General features: G+C 43.5%; 2 protein-coding genes across 2 annotated transcripts; one reads left to right on the top strand and one right to left on the bottom strand.

The window, feature by feature from the left end:
* LOC8059974 (tubulin alpha-1 chain) lies at nucleotides 2,367–5,335 on the bottom strand. The gene is made up of 4 exons (XM_021465793.1): nucleotides 5,102–5,335; nucleotides 3,827–4,061; nucleotides 3,367–3,737; nucleotides 2,367–3,271 (listed from the first exon to the last, which is right to left on the bottom strand). The coding sequence occupies exons 1-4, from the start codon at nucleotides 5,192–5,194 to the stop codon at nucleotides 2,615–2,617; spliced, it is 1,356 nt and encodes a 451-aa protein (XP_021321468.1). The 5' UTR covers nucleotides 5,195–5,335; the 3' UTR covers nucleotides 2,367–2,614.
* Nucleotides 11,759–17,071, top strand: LOC8060545 (COMPASS-like H3K4 histone methylase component WDR5A). The gene is made up of 2 exons (XM_002463913.2): nucleotides 11,759–12,505; nucleotides 16,470–17,071. Exons 1-2 carry the CDS (start codon nucleotides 11,843–11,845, stop codon nucleotides 16,764–16,766), a joined length of 960 nt encoding a protein of 319 aa, XP_002463958.1. The 5' UTR covers nucleotides 11,759–11,842; the 3' UTR covers nucleotides 16,767–17,071.

Raw genomic sequence — 17,861 nt, forward strand, 5'->3', positions numbered from 1 at the left:
GTCACCTAACGTTCGGTGCGGGAAGACAGCACAAGCAGCGACATCTTACCTGTCTGTGGGCCAGGAATATGGTGGGGCCCGTTTATAGGTGAGTGAGGTGAGACGCTCGACGTTGGTGTCGATTTGGACGGGTGGTTCCGCTTCGTCGGTGCCGGGCTGATATTTTCAAATTTTGAAATGGGGGAGCGGGAGTGCTGGCTGCCTGACGCTGCGCTGGCCATTGGGCCGTTGGCCAAACAAATATATAGAGTTTGGCCTGTTTGATGCCCGGTAATTGGGCCGAAACGCTTATAAATTGCAGGCCTGTCAATTTTTTCAACCCAGATCCAAACTTGCTGTTCGGATATCCAGTGAACCTACTATTTTTACGAATGGATTTGACCAAAACCGTTGAAAATAAAGACTCGTGCCTTCACCCTAGTGGCGGCAGAGTCGAGAGTTCCATGGTGGCGGTCGAGCCGAGGGTCTCCTGGTGGCAGTGGAGTCAAGAGATCCTAGGCCTTGTTTAGTTCCAAAATATTTTTTACAAAATCGATATTGTAGCTTTTTCGTTTGTATTTGATAAACTAGGCTTAAAAGATTCGTCTCGTCAATTTCGACTAAACTGTGTAATTAGTTTTTATTTTTATTACATTTAATACTTCATGCATGTGTCTAAAGATTCGATGTGACGGGAAATCTGAAAAATTTTGCAAAATTTTTTGGGAACTAAACAAGGCCCTAGTGATGGCGGAGCTGAGGGTGCCTAGGTGGCGGCGGTGAGATGAATTCAGATTGGTAAAAAAATTTTGTTTTTTTGCTACTGTAGCATTTCGTTTTTATTTGACAAACATTGTCCAATCACAGAGTAACTAGGATCAAAAGATTTATCTCACAAATTACAGATAAACTATACAGTTAGTTTTTATTTTTGTTTATATTTAATGTTTTATGCATGCGACCAAAAATTCGATGTGACGGAGAATTTTGAAAATTTTTGCGAACTAAACAAGGCCTCATGACCCGCGGCGGCGAGAGTTCCCTTGCCGACAGCGTGTGGAGCTTGATGATTGATGTGGACTCGTGTGGCCACCATCGCTAGGGGACATCCCAGATACTAGAGCCAGCGCAACGGCGAGCTAGCATCGGGAGGTTACTCTGACTAGAAAAAGCGTAATAGTGTGTCATATAAACTTGTGCAGATGATGAAGAAGAAAATTCCCTATTCTACACTGAAAAAAGTAATGCTTCCTTATTCGACACTCGACTCAAAATATTTCTTAACTGTCCACTCTCTCAATTTTTCTTTCATTCATATATGATATTTCTGTCATGTCCATAGACTTCACCATGTGTTGCCCTCATGGATGCTTCTGCAAAGACCAAAATAAGTACTCATAGAAGAGGGGAATCGACTGGTTCTCAACCAAATCCCTAATTGGTCATGGAGAGGCGGAGTGTGGAGGCTGCCAACACAAGGGTGCGGTCGCCCGACACAGGGGCGTAGCAGCATAGCGACGCGTTGGGGACAAAGCAGTTAGGCTCAGACACATCTCATTGGTCATCTCATGTTACATGTGAAACCTAGATGTTGTTGCCATCTCATGTTTTTGTCTTTTTTATACACAAAATTGAATCATATTATAAGGTGATGCTGGTGCTTTTAATTAATGAGATCTATTAATTTGTACAACAAAAAAATGTTCATTTTTTTAAAAAAAATTGTCACGAAAGACAGCAACAACCAACGTATGAGGAAGACAACCTGCAATATCCATCTTGAGAGTGCAACATCATGACCAAAAAACTGACTAGGGGCAAAATAATCTTTTTACATGGGATTTAACACTGTTACACCAACTAATTGACGGGAATGTTATATAGGAAAGAAGAATTGAAAGAGTAAACAAATAAGAAAGATTGAGTTTGGATGTCAAATAAAAGAGCACAACTTTTCTCAGCTGTCAAATAGGAAATTTTCTTCTTATGAAGAGAACTAGATACTCTACCGAACACCAACGCTGTGACGGTGTGTTGTGCGTATCGTTGCCTGGAAATGTTATTCCGTTACAAAAGGGAAAGCCGGCACATGATTACCGTTTTCCGGTGCGATTCTCTAAACCCAAACCAAACTCAGCCGCTAATGGAACGTACCGCTTGTTTTGCGCGAGGATGGGAAGACCATCCGCTTGTTTTGCGTGGCAAAATGGTCAAGCATTCAAGCAAGAAGAGGGTAGACCTGCCACTCTGGTGCATGCCCAAGACGAATGTAAGTTTGACGCTTACCGGAGCATGCTTGGGGTAGTAATACCCTGAAGCTTGACTGGCCTTGAAGGTTGCAACAAAGCTCCAGAGGCACAAAGCTCCGACAACTACTCATCGAGTGATGACATGACGACAGCATCTTAATTATCAAGAAGCAACAATGTAGACAACCATACATTATAACGACATTTTTAATAACCCAGTGACAAAGCGGGGGAATTAACCAAGTCTTACAACAGCAGGTGTTGTAAACTACACAATGGAAGACACGTTCGGAAACCAACAGACTCACATAACAGAACGAGACACTCTGGGCAGATCACGGGATAAGAACAGCACACAGGCCCAACGATACCGCACCAGCAAGCTTCTAGTACTCATCTCCCTCATCTCCATCCTCGCCGTCATCAAACTCAGCACCGACCTCCTCATAGTCCTTCTCCAGTGCAGCCAGGTCCTCACGGGCCTCAGAGAACTCACCCTCCTCCATACCCTCACCCACATACCAGTGCACGAAGGCACGCTTGGCGTACATGAGGTCGAACTTGTGGTCGATGCGGGAGAACACCTCCACAACGCTGGTGGAGTTGGAGATCATGCACACGGCGCGCTGCACCTTGGCCAGGTCACCGCCAGGCACCACGCTCGGAGGCTGGTAGTTGATGCCGCACTTGAAGCCAGTGGGGCACCAGTCCACGAACTGGATGGTGCGCTTGGTCTTGATGGTGGCAACAGCAGCGTTCACATCCTTGGGGACCACATCACCACGGTACATGAGGCAGCAAGCCATGTACTTGCCATGGCGGGGGTCACACTTGGCCATCATGGAGGATGGCTCGAAGGCGCTGTTGGTGATTTCGGCCACGGACAGCTGCTCATGGTAGGCCTTCTCAGCTGAGATAACTGGAGCATAGGAAGAAAGCATGAAGTGGATCCTCGGGTAGGGCACCAGGTTGGTCTGGAACTCGTTCACATCAACGTTCAGAGCACCATCGAACCTCAGGGAAGCAGTCAGGGATGAGATGACCTGCACAACATCAGTAACAGCTAATGGTTAGAGACAAAAGCCGAGATTTTAAAACTGTTTAGACAGAATGCAAAGGCAGTAGATCAAAGCAGTACCTGGGACACAAGCCTGTTGAGGTTGGTATAGGTTGGGCGCTCAATGTCAAGGGAGCGACGGCAGATGTCATAGATGGCCTCATTGTCGAGAAGGACAGCCACATCAGTGTGCTCAAGGAGGGAGTGGGTGGACAGGACACTGTTGTATGGCTCAACCACCGAGGTAGAGACCTGGGGCGACGGGTACACAGTGAAACCGAGCTTGGACTTCTTGCCGTAGTCTACAGACAAGCGCTCCAGGAGGAGGGAACCAAGGCCAGAGCCCGTTCCTCCACCAACAGCGTTGAAGACGAGGAATCCCTGGAGACCAGTGCAGTTATCGGCAAGCTTCCTGATGCGGTCAAGGCACAGGTCAACAATCTCCTTGCCAACTGCAAGACAACCAAATCAAGTTTAAGTAAGATGTTCCAAAGGGAATATCCAGGAGCAATGTGAACTGAAGATCCGATCAGCTACTTACTGGTGTAGTGACCACGGGCAAAGTTGTTGGCTGCATCCTCCTTGCCACTGATGAGCTGCTCAGGGTGGAAGAGCTGGCGGTAGGTACCAGTCCTCACCTCATCGATGACAGTGGGCTCAAGGTCAACAAACACAGCACGGGGAACGTGCTTGCCAGCGCCAGTCTCACTGAAGAAGGTGTTGAAAGCATCGTCACCTCCCCCAACAGTCTTGTCACCGGGCATCTGGCCATCAGCCTGAATAGAATACAAACATAGCAGTGTTATTTATGCAAATTACAAAAGGAGACCATATAATTCAAATGCAGTCTGTGTTGATGTTACATGCCACCTACACTATTACACCAGACAGATGCATACTCTAAGGTAATATGTGCCTGAGTGACCATGTTTCAAACCATGACACACGATTCAAACATCCATGGGAACCATGATTAAACACAGATTCCAAACATTTCAAAGATGTAAACCACATTTATCCCTACAGAAATCTAATAACAACTAGGACTACATAATACAGAATGCCAGGCTCTATCCATTTCTAACAGATCTAACCAGCAAATGGTGATTGGGTTAAGTGCCTAAAGCTTATGTGTATTCAGTTTTGGCAGATCCATTAACAATAGGAATAGATGTAAACCACATTTATCCCTACAGAAATCTAATAACAACTAGGACTACATAATACAGAATGCCAGGCTCTATCCATTTCTAACAGATCTAACCAGCAAATGGTGATTGGGTTAAGTGCCTAAAGCTTATGTGTATTCAATTTTGGCAGATCCATTAACAATAGGAATAGATGTACATTAAACAAACTATACTCTGTACCTGTACATCATGGGCCTACATATAAACAGGCAATTCGAACTTGGCCTATGAAAATTTATAGATCCAAAGTGACAAGAGCATTTAAACCATTTCAGGGCACTCAGATCTACCGCGCGCATAAGCAAAATAAACAACAATTACGCTACATAACTATCTAATTCATTTAATCATGAAAATAATATGCAATTTCGGGTAATCCCTATTCAAATTCTCCATAAAAAATTCCAGACCAAAAAAACTCGCTCGGACACCATGCCACCAGATCTACGGATCAGACCTATAAAACGCGGATCTGGTGAAGCCACCATCACAAACACACAGATCCGCACATATCTACAAATTTGAAGATTCAATCCTACAGCACACATCAGCGACGAAACTCCCATACCGACTACAGATCTACCTCAAGAGCGCGAGAACGGAAGAGGAAATGGACGGATCGTTACCTGAATGCCATGCTCCAGGCAGTACAGCTCCCAGCACGCGTTTCCGACCTGGATACCGGCCTGGCCAATGTGGATCGAGATGCACTCCCTCATGGTGTCGTCGGAAGGGTGGAACGGCGGCGGCGGTGGGGAATGGGAGAAAGCTTTTGAGTCGCGGAGATAGGCGAGTACGAAGACGCCTGTCTCTGCGGTGCTCGGCTAGGGTTCCGGCTCCTCCCACTCGGCTCGCTTTATAGAACAGGGCGACAGCCTGGGCCACGATGGAGTAGTGCCGGCGAAAGGAGGGGACGCTATTTTTGCGTTTGAGCCCCTGCAGTTTCGATTGTTTGACGGTTCGGGCTTCTCGGGTTCTCGTCCGTGCAACGGTCGGTTGGTTCGTTCTGATTTCTGATATTTTCCGCTTCGGTGATACATTTTCGAATTTTGAAATGGGACCACTCCCGTGAGCTGGCAGTTGCTCGGATGTTCTGCGGGTCTTCTCGTGTGACTTCGTGGCCGTTCGTTTGCGAGCATGGGCCGACGCCCGATGGGCTGATGCAGAGGGTACTCGCAGGGCCATGTGCTCTTTTCATGTTGGGCCATACTTCCTCAGTGAGAAACAAATATGACTAAATATATATTAAAATATTAATATTTATGATATATAATTAGTATTATTAAAAATATTTTTAATCTATTTTTAATAAATTTATTTAGAGATATAAATGTTGCATATATATTTTATAAATCGAATCAAACCTGTGGTACACATATCAATGATGATAGTTATTTAGGGATAGAGGGAATACACATCAATTTTGATATGAGTTGGTTTAGGACGAAAAACTTGAAACTCGTTAGCTCGCTCACTTCATGGCTAGCTTGGCTCACCTCGGAGTTTAGCTCGTTAGCTATAACGAGTCAACTCGAGCCAGCTCGTGAGCCGCTCGTAAACCAAACAAGCTATCATTTTAGAGAAAAAGTCATCATAACTTATATTAGTTTTGTATTACTTCATGTCTTACACTTTATAAATAGTTGATATGTTAGCTTATATGAATATTTTGTTCGAATTAAGTGTATTAGATATATTATTTTTATATTATTACTATTTATAGGCTTTAGATAAATGTAAATAATACATTATGTGTATTGTTTATACCTATCTCGTGAGCTTAATGAGTTAGCTCGAACTCGTAACGAGCTGAGCTAGAAAATGAGCCAGTTTTCTAGCTCGTTAAGATAATGAGCCGAGTTGAGCCGGTTTTCTAGCTCGTTAAGATAATGAGCCGAGTCGAGCTAGCTCTTTATCCTAACAAAAGCCAGAATGAGCCAAGTAGAGCTGCCTCGTTATGCAGCCTTAGTTTTAGGGCATCAGTGATCATACCTGTCGTGGATCTGTATGGGTGATAATGATAGTTGATGATCTTGTTTTCTAACACAACTTGGATATTTGTAGTGATGATCTAACTGGAATGGTGCTAAGGGTTCTCAATGGAGATAAAATGCCTACTAGAATTAACATGGTACGTTCGCTATTCTAATTCCCAAGGTGCAAAATCCAATATCCTTTAACCAATTTTAACCGAGAAGCCCTTGCAATGGGATGTACAAAATTATATCTAAGGCATTGGCAAACTAATTCGAAAGGGTTCTTCTGGATATCATTACAAAGAGCAATAAGCTTTAGTTCCTGGTACAATCGTTACTTGTAATGTTTTGGCGGCATATGGATGCTTGCACTTTATGCGCAAAAAATCACACAAAAGCTAATGCTCACTATGCTTTGACTAGAGCTTATGATATAGTAGAGTGGAATCATTTAGAGGCAATGTTGTTAAAGTTGGCCTTTAGTTATCCATGGGTGATGGGTGGGTGAGGTTATGAAACGTGTTACATCTATTTCTTTATCTATCTTATTTAGTAGGGAACGATTACAAGAAACTAAACCTACTAGAGGTATAAGACAAGGTGACCTAAAGTTGATTAAGTACATAAAAGCAAAGTTGTAGGACTCTGCGATGATAAATGGTTTGGTATTTTCAGGCTAGTGAAGTTCTTAGACAAACTTCCTCCTTCTTGGCTCAAACTTCCTTCCTTATGCGCAAGGAATTTCCAAAAGATGAATGTGAAGATATCTTGCACACCAAAGTAGACCTAAAGAGAGATAACTATAGCAATTCACTCTGCAAGAAGACATAAGGAAGTCACGAGTCGTATGTTCTGGCTCATACTTGAGTCATATGTCTCTAACCGAGTCTCTTTGAACCACACTCCTCGATCTACTAGGTTCACTATTTCCCTTTCAAGGGCAAGATCCCAACCCTCATAAACTTGTGGCTCTTTCATAAACTTATATGCTCACACGCTGACTCCTAGCTGTTTAGGAGGCTTTACCTCCAAAAGTAAATGTTTCATGAGATCTTTGACTTGTCATAAGTTCTCGAGTGTTGTCTTGCTCTTTTGCTCTCTATTTTGAATCTCACTCAACTCCACTTGAATTTCACACTAAGGATTAATCTCATAGAGAAAAGGTTTGTGGAGTGTATCGCAAAGTTCTAGAAAATTTATAGGGTGCACTAGAATCAACAAACCTTAAAGGAGAAGGTTTGGGGGTATAGATACCACACTCTAAAAAACTACTAGCCGTTGGAGATGTCAGACCCATACCAAATCCTTACGGTATGTCATATATGGGATCCTACGATATGAACTGACCAGACATTGTTAGCTCAAGAACACATGGTTGATAGTGCTTTGGAGCTCATACTATATCCTCTAATATGCCATACTATACTAGGGCATCTAATATGGCCCCAATAGTACATCAAATTAGTACTATTTTATCCTTTCTCTCAATCTTTTCATGGGTTAATTTGAGCGCCATGAACTAGTCATTGATCAACATGTTGTATCCCTCTTGATAGTACAACATTCATATAAACTCAAAACTAGAAGAAAAAATAGAATTAAACCACTTAAGCTCCAATTCAATCCAAATGCCACTTCTTGCAATCTTTAACACTCGAGAGTGACAACTGACTTATCTCTTTCATTTGTGCACAACCATCTTGAGCATGTGACTGGGTCCAGATTCAAACATATGAGTTCACTTAATGGCATAAAGTCACTTCTTCCTATAATCCAAGAATGACTTGATCCTCCTCACAATGTGACTTTTCATAGCTTGATTGGTGCCAAAAGTCAAAGCAAGTACTCTCTTCTTCACCATAGCCTTAGTCCTTTAGCACTGTTGACAGTCCTTAAGTACCAAATTTAATCATCAAATAAATAAAGAAAAGGATTCAAATGCAACCAACATCCAAACTTAGGGTTTTATCTGATAAAATTCCACGAGTTTTGGTGTTTGTCTGTTTCTGCAGAGGGTTATCAGGAAATATGGAGGAAAGGCCCACACGTCGGGTTTACATAGAGATATTAACGTGTGCGGCAATTTTCTATCATCTAGAAGACTCCAGAAGCCACGGGAACGAACGGGAGGCCGAGCGGGCCCGGGGGCAGGGCGCCCGCCCTCCCTCCTAGGCCGCCCGCCTGCCCTGGCGGCTAATCAGCGCCCGCGCTCGCAGATTATGCTCCACCGACCTAAACGATTAAGGAAAACCGTACGATTAAGCTCGGTTTGATCCGACGACCCATGTTTATTTGGAGCGGCTATATAAGCAGGCCCCTGGCCTCTAGAGGAGGCATTCTCATTCTCATTCTCAAACCCTAATTCATTCATTCATCCAAGGAAGAGAGTCTCTGATCAAGCCCTAGAGCCACCACATCAACTAGATCTCTAGTTTAGCATAGCTACATAGGATTAGAACTAGAAGGAGTCAATCTTCGATTAGTTTCCGGATCTATCAAGAGGATTCTTGGTAATTCCTCTACTGTTCTTCATTTGTTTATCATTGTTCTTCAATATTATGAAGATGACTTTGTTCTATTTCAATATATTGATTATGACTTTGCTCTACTTGTTTATATTTGCAATTATATCGTTCTTAGTTTATCATGGTTATATACTTGTCTTAGTTAGATTGGAATTATATACATGTTTAGGATCGTATAACGTTTATCCATCGGGTCCATGGGTAAATGATAAGTATTGTGTAGGCGTGGTGCCTATACCGTATTTATCTGCGATTGTACCCTATATGCCGGATCGCGGGGTAGTTCGCGGTGGTGACAGCTCCGTTGATTCTTATATAGCCCCCCTCCCGTGTATAGGGCAGGCAGAGCAATATTATTAAGGGGAGTGATTGCTATGTTTCTCATCTTTCTTGATAATATCACTATGCATGGGCGTAGTCCTGTCTCGAAATGTTTGCCAAGTATAATTGCATTAACTATGATATGCTAGACTTTATAGTTAAGAATAACTTAGGATATATTCTTGTAGTTCATCCTAATTCTATGCTAATGACTTGCTAGAATATCTGTTGAGGTGCTTATCATTATCATATATGGCTAGTTATGCTTATCAGATTAGTTATCTTTGTCACCATTCATACTTTATCTATATTTTATGTGACATTTATCCCTGTATTGATGAGATAGATGAATGCTCTATATTACACATGTGATGATACTCAGTTCCATATTTCATTTCACAATCAATATTGGTGTTAGTAATCCCTTCCCAGTGGTAAAAATATAAATAACGATACATGGAATACTTCTCGATTAAAATGCTACATCGGTATTAATCTGTGCGCTTGCAGACCCCTTTTATTATTTATTCAGAAGAGCAATTGCATATTTCAATACCGCATCTCTCATGTCATGCTGGGGATGACAACTTGGCTTAAGTGGCATGAGGGATAGGTTCGACATTTGTTGGCGTTGTTATCAAAAATAGAAAACTAAGTCTACTTTTGGTAATGACGTTAAGAATGTCCAACAGGCATCCAAACTATCGCTTTTCCTTCACTTTTGCTTGATTCTTTGAAGCCCTTTCCTTACTATCTTCACCCATTCAAGCAATCCCAAGTCGCACGGGGATATGGACCAACAATAAGCGCACACAAAAATCAATTTTATTTGTCTTTTGCTTAAACTAGATTGTTTTCATGAGTTTCCTTCTCAATGATACCATCTCTGAATCCTTCAAGCTCCAATAACATTCCATTGTTAACCCGTACCTGAATGTATACCTGTCACAAACAAATAAACATGGAAAATATTATTTTACTAAAATCACATAGCACTAATTATCTATGAATAGAGATCAACAATTATAACATAGCAACAAAACTTCACTAATTAATATATAAAATTCATAGATATATTGGATACGTGTGTATTTCATAATAATTAATGAATGTGTTGCCAAGTTGGGTATAAAGTACTCGTGAGTACACGAGTATGGGTAGTATCTTTACGTACCCATACCCGCTTCCAATGGGTACAATTTTTTACCTTAAGCATACACATGGGTATAGAATGTTCCCATATTGTGTTTTTAGCGGGTAAATTTCGTCAAGTAATTGGGTATCCATTGACATCCATGATTCAATGAGCTCAGAGAGGCACGGGGGATCGAGAAGGCACACTGAATGCTAGAGTTGACGATTTCCTTTAAATATTTTTGGTAGTAGAGATCCTTTTCAATCATTTTATTAGTAGAGATTAGGAGAGGAAGGGGAGATACGACCAGTCAGAGGCTAACAAACATCTCTAGCTAGTTATTGGAGAGTCTAGAGTTTTTTTGGTTGTGTTCACATCAAGTAGAGCCTGTAGTTTTTTCAGACCTTTTATAGATATATTTTTGAATCTCAAACCTTTTATACATCACTTCAACTCGATACGTTTGAAAAATCAATAAAATCTTCCTTATACAAAAAAGCTATTGGAAATGATAATTAAAAAAACATGTAGGATATGAGGACGTGACTTGCGCATCTCGCCGCCACTGCCCCCACACCCCGCCCCGCGCCCGCACACCTATCAATCATTCAATCCTACTCTCTCTCTCTCAATACCAATAGTGACCTGGCGGCGTCCTCCCCACGCCCGCGCCCCAACGGCTCCTCAAGTTGACGCCCTTACCGTCTCCCTCACGCGCAGACATGGTGGATGCGGAGGTGGTGGATCCACTGGATCTAGCGACGGTGAGGCCAAGTATGCCTTCTGCTCCTCTCTTTCTCCTCTCTCCTCCTAAATCGGGTTATGGTTCCAACGAGCTCTCCCTTATCCCCCCAACTTCGGTGGACTATAAAATGGCCGGTCGAGGAGAGGCAGGTAGGCTAGACTATGAGGATAGTCAATGGACGACTTAGGGAAGTTGGCGACAAGGACGTCGAGCCAAGTGAGGGCAAGGGAGGCTCGTTGGAGCTGGAGAAGATGGCGACTATGGAGGGAGGGAAAGAGGGCGGCCGCCGTGGCCCTAGCTCATCGGAGCTTTAGCGAACCCTAGCGCCCACGACAAGCGGTGGGGGCGTGGGAGCGACGAACCCTAGATCTGTTTTTTTTTCTTTTTTGGCAACTACAATATTTTTTTCCTAAATTAGAGTGTGCATTAGGAAATTAGATTTTTCTGCACGCACACTCTAGTAAAGTCAAAAGCTTTTAGATTCAGTTCATTTTGTAAGCCCAAACAATCGAGTCACCTCAGACCTAATGGGCCCAATAACTCAAAAGCCCATTATCTCCCACCCCTCCGAAAACGCAAATCATTCACGCACCGGTCCACCTTGCCGCACCACCGTCTCGCGGAGAAACTCCTCCAAAACCCCCAAACCCTTCCGATCGGCGGCAATGGCGGCGCCGGCGGCCGACGATGCCTCGGCATCCCCAGGCTACGTCCTTCGCTCCACACTTGAGGGGCACCGCCGCGCCGTCTCAACCGTCAAGTTCTCCCCGGATGGTCGCCTTCTCGCCTCCGCCTCCGCCGACAAGCTTCTTCGCGTGTGGTCTTCCTCCGATCTCAGCCCCGTTGCGGAGCTCGCGGGCCATGGAGAGGGCGTCTCCGATCTCTCCTTCTCCCCCGACGGCCGCCTCCTCGCCTCCGCTTCCGATGACCGCACCGTCCGCATCTGGGACCTCGCCGTCGGCGGCGGGGCCCGCCTTATCAAGACGCTCACGGGCCACACCAACTACGCCTTTTGCGTCTCCTTCAGCCCCCATGGCAACGTCCTCGCCTCGGGATCCTTCGACGAGACGGTGCGCGTGTGGGAGGTCAGGTCCGGGAAGTGCCTCCGCGTGCTGCCGGCCCATTCCGAGCCCGTCACCGCCGTGGACTTCGATCGCGAGGGCGACATGATCGTGTCGGGGAGCTACGACGGGCTCTGCCGCGTCTGGGACTCGACTACTGGTCACTGCGTCAAAACCCTCATCGACGACGAGAGCCCACCGGTGTCCTTTGCCAAGTTCTCCCCCAACGGCAAGTTCATCCTCGCGGCAACGCTTGACAGCACCTTGGTTAGTTGTCCGAAGTCGATTGCCCTTAAATTTTTGCATTTTAGTGTTGCCATATTGTTCCACCGTGCTGCATATGTGAAAAACTGAAATTACAATTTTGTTTTTATGGGAGCATATGATTGTCCAACGTGTAGTATGATTGTAGAACTTCAGCATTAGTGGTTGGCGTCATAAACTGGGGTACCAATATTTGTAGACCCCCAAGTGGCAAGAGGGACGGGGTAACTTGAGGAGAATGGGAAGTATAAGCCCGGAGGTTTGGAGTAGGATAGTTTAAGTGTGGCATGTTCTAAAAGGATCTTTGTCTCCAGTCTAAGTTCTGTTATGTTAAGGCTACATTTGGGGAACCTCCTGGGGGTGTCTCTGAGGTAGTCCTACCTTGGGCCTTGTTCGGTTATGCCCCATTCCATGGGGGTTGGAGAGGATTGGGAGGGATTAAGAGGGATTTTGACTTGCTAGGGATTTAAACCACCTCAATCCCCTCCATCTATTTTACAAACGAACAGGCCCTTAATTGGGTGTTATGGGGGGGGGGGGGGGGGGGCAAGCTGCCTCATTGAGGCAACCCCATGATTCTGTCTAGACATAAAAAATTCATTATTACTATATGATGATTGAACTATCGTGTCTGCAGTTCAATAAAGTATTTTTTTGCGGGAGGAGTTGGTGGGCCCCCAAACTAGTTTGTTACAGCCGAGTATTCTTGTGTGCTTGCATTAATCTACTAAGATTTCTGCAGTAGTGTACATGTGGATGATCTGCATATTGTGTAGCTCCTAATATTTTGAAACTCCATCCATCCTGAGATAATGGGTTGAAGTACCTTCTCATTTTATTTTGTGCGTGCTTGCTTGCCCTACACTTAGTCCAGGTGGAAAATTGTGCCGGGTGTACTGTAGTGCTGAAAAGTTCATTTTGCTCTCTTGACTTATTTGTAATACAAGTAGGTGTCCATTAAGGAAGTGCTTAATGTATGTGTTTTGCCCATGGCACACCTGAGTGAGGGGCTGACGGGGCCGGGCATGGCGCAGCCCCTCCACAATGGGGTGGCACGACGGCCTAGTGCAGATCGGGGAGAGGTGGAGGGTGGTGAAGGGCAGAGGCTCAAGGCGGTGCCGGTGATGAGGTTGGGCAGCTTGGCAGCCCCATGGCAAGGGACTGGGTGGTAATATCCGCCTCACACGTGGTAGTGTGGTCCTCCTTCTGGTGGCACACCTTGTCTAAAGGGGCATGACCATGGAGCAGATACCCATGAGAAGAGGTAGGTTCTGATCTGTTGTTGCAAGACAATGCTAGGGCAGTGAATCAATTAGATCCACAGCCAAAACCTTTGTACCAAGGCGCTGCCCCTGGCGTAGATCGATCTCCCCAGGTGCGGTGCGGTGGAGGCAGTGGAAGCCTCAGCCTAGGATCAAAACTCTAAACTTGTGATACCATGAAAGCGTAGTAGATTAGGTATAATGTATCGGATAAATTACATTGAGCCTCTTGAATGGAATATAATGCATAGAGTACAGAGACTTGAGAGGCAAGTTGGCTCCCCTAGATATATTTATGGCAATATTGGATTACAATCCTAACTACCAAATCTAACAGTTTCAACTTTACAAAGGTCGCAATATTGGACACAATCAATATTGTAATTATTTTGGTTGCGTACTCTACGAATGATTTTATTGACCTGGTTTGTTGGGGAGGATGAGTCTGCTGGCAGCTAGGGTGTCAGCAGGGAGTGGGGCATTTGACGTAGGAGGGAGGGAGGGAGATAGGGTTTAATACTTTACTTCTTACTTTACCTACCGAGATTCTTATTAAAGATAGCTTATGCTGAAATGCTGTGAGAGGAAAACACTGTTTGTTCGCTGAAAAGTACTGCTGAAGTAGTGTAGCAGAACAGGGCCAATGTGCTGACCAAGATGGTGAGCCAGCCAACAAGTGGACAATGGCGGGCATGGCGGGTGTGGCGGGCCGCCTGCATGCCTCCTCCCTCAGGCACCAGCCTGGGCTGGGCTTTAGGTCCACAATAGTATATGTATATGTAAACATTTTTTTTGGGATTGCAAAAATGATGGGTTTGAATGTGTAATGTTTACAACTGCACATGTTCAAGTGACTTTTTTTGTCCAAAAAAAAAATGTTCAAGTGACTTTTGTCTTCTATAATCAGCAACAATTGGTATGTTTAATCATGTTGATGATCTCTTTATTGAGCATGTCATGATTTGAAATGTATCAATATATCAAGTCAAATTATGTTCTTCCAGAAACTGATTCTTAATGTATCTTCCTTGTGCGTTCTTAAAAACACTGTGATCCCACATTAGTATCTTACCATTAGTCCAAATATAACTTGATTATGCATGAAGCTCTAGTTTTCGAGGTGTCGATTCGGCGCCAAGGTGTCGCCCTCTGCTTAAGTGCATGTTTTTTCTGGCTCTATCCTGACATCACCCACCCTTCCATCCCCTACTCGAACCCATAGCCACACTTTTCTCTGTCCTGTTACCGCAGTTGTTTACCCTTTTCTGGTTTTATTCTCCCCTTCCGAACCCATTTCCATCCTGTTTCCAGTGTCTTCTGTTGGTCCTCTCCAACCACTGGAGGTGGCATGGAGTGTTAGAGTAGGTTGCTGCTGTGTATGGGAGCGTTGGGAAGACACAGGTGTTGGCTGCTACTAGTGAAGGAGGGGTGGGAGGCTCTCCTTGGATTTGAGGCTTGGGATTGGGCTTTAGTTGGCTAATGGGCCTCTGCCTGACTGTTGGTTATAATGTATATTCCTTCTGTCCTTTGTTTGGCCTGATATATGTTTGTCTCCCCTTATTAATGACCATGCATGAAACCTAAGATGCTGTTGCCAAATGCAGCAATTAAACATATAGTTTTTAACAAGCCATAAATAATCTTGATAATGTAGTTTTTAACAGGCCATAAAAGTAAGGGATCTTACATCCTCTATTTAGAAGTAGCACATGAACTAGGCATAGAATTGATTACTATTCACGTCTTGTAGTGATTCTCATGTGGCATTGAGTTCAAGGCTTGAAACAAAACTAATCTTGATCATGTAGTTTTTAACAGGCCATAAAAGTAAGGGATCTTACATCCTCCATTTAGATGCAGCACTTGAACTATGCATAGAATTGGTTACTATCCATGTATGGTAGTGATTCTCACATGGCAGTGTGAACTGTGAAGTGATATCAAGGCTTAGGAGCTAGGAGTTAGGAAACCAAAAAGGATGGGAAGCAAGGACCTGAATTATCGCCTTTTAACATTGTTGTGAGACTGCATTTAGATGCAATTTATGATAGACATTGCTGTAATTATATCCTCTATATGGTAGTTGTATAAATATAAGATGCAGTGAAGACCTCATCCCAAACAATAGGGGTATCCCATTACTGTTTCCGCTATAAAAAAGAAAAAAGAAAAGAGACTTCGATCCCATTTCACTATCCTCAGGACCCTAGCCTGACCAACCATTTCCTGTAGAGGCAAATGGATTTCACAAGGTTGATGGACACTACAATTTTGTTTTCATCTGTTCCATTTACTTGGAGTATTACAGTATTTTATCAGTTTATGCTATTGTCTTTTATCCCACGAACTATATGTCTGTTCTTCACTGTCTTGTCTTTTAGACTATTCGATGTGTATTTAGAATCATACTGGATATTTAGATCTCACTTCGGCTCATTTTCTTTTCATTTACTCATCTATAAATGGAGCTTTTGGTTCCATTTTATATACTGTAAGTATGCTCATAGATGTGAATGCACCCACAACTATATGTGATTATCTGTTAGAACATTTTATATACTGTAACTATGCTGATAGCCGTGAATGCATCCACAACTATATGTGATTATCTGTTAGAAATAAATACCAACCAGTTTTATATGGAAAAGTATATAGTAGGAGTAACGAGAAGGCATCTGCTCATGCTTTGTTTGTTATTTATGCAGAGGCTTTGGAACTTCTCAGCTGGAAAGTTTCTGAAGACATATACAGGCCATGTTAACACAAAGTACTGCATCCCAGCGGCATTTTCTATCACAAATGGCAAGTATATTGTCAGTGGCTCTGAGGACAAATGCGTCTACCTGTGGGACCTGCAGTCAAGAAGAATAGTGCAGAAACTGGAAGGGCATACTGATACTGTCATTGCAGTTTCATGCCACCCCACGGAAAACATGATCGCATCAGGGGCGCTTGATAATGACAAGACAGTGAAAGTTTGGGTCCAAAAGGAAGAAGATTGATGAGTTGCCTGGTTACTCTCTTATCTACATTGGCTGTCATGTGGACTGACTAATGGTAAGTAAGCTATGTAGCTTCCCAAGCAACTAAAGATTGCTGCAGTGGAGAATGTGATGCTCCTGGAATGTGTAACTGAGTGTTGTATTGTCTGCTCAGCAGCTCGGCGATGATTTTAGTGAACTCAATCAAAACGTTCTGTAGAGCTATTCATGGGAGGTTGGGATCATGTAAGAGACTTGACACAACAATGCTTAGACTTCATTTGTTGTGTTTCTGATTCTCTAATCTATGCGGAGCTGTTTTGTTATCTATCCGTGTTAGCTCTGTATTTTGAAATGTTCATGCCGGGTTACAGGTAGTTAATTTGCTGGTCCTAGACGTGGATGCTGAAGCGTGAGGTACAGTAGTTATTGATTTTTTTTTAAAAGTAGTGCCACATAGAGGGAGGGGGAAGAAGGGACTTCAATGAAGCTGCTGGGCTCAATTCGGGAGTTGATTTGAAAATACTGAAACTCATATGTGCTACTCGACGAAAGCTGAACCCAGCCTGTTGTAGAACTGTGGTATGGTATCAACTACCTTCTCTTGCTGACTTGCTCAGAGTAACGTGTTTGCAGGTGTAATTGGTGTCTCTACCAACTTCTATACATTGTTGAAAGTTGTAGTGCATCTAACCTTCCCCTTTTGAGATGTATATATACCGGGATTATGGCTTATGGCTTACTAGATCTCATTTTTGTGTTGACAAGAAATATCTTTGTATATTGAGTATGTGTTGGGCTTTATGCATACAGATGAATGGGCTACTTTCTTTTCTTTCTGTATGGTAAAGGCCCATTTTCTGGAGAAATGGTTGGGCCCCTTTTCTGGTAACACTCAGTATTTGTTTGCTGCTTGCAAAATTGCAACGCCTTAGTCCTGGTAATCTGACTACATGTTCTATTCATTACATTTTATTTATAATTTTCTTGAACACTTGGTTCGAAAGAAATGTTTAAATCTGTATGCTCATGAGCCAGCACCAGTACAATTCACATATTCAGTCCATCTCACTGCCATTCCTACGTCCTAGACAACTGCAATGCCTGTATCCCTTG

Source organism: Sorghum bicolor, chromosome 1 (assembly GCF_000003195.3).
Source record: "Sorghum bicolor cultivar BTx623 chromosome 1, Sorghum_bicolor_NCBIv3, whole genome shotgun sequence".
Lineage (NCBI taxonomy): Eukaryota > Viridiplantae > Streptophyta > Magnoliopsida > Poales > Poaceae > Sorghum > Sorghum bicolor.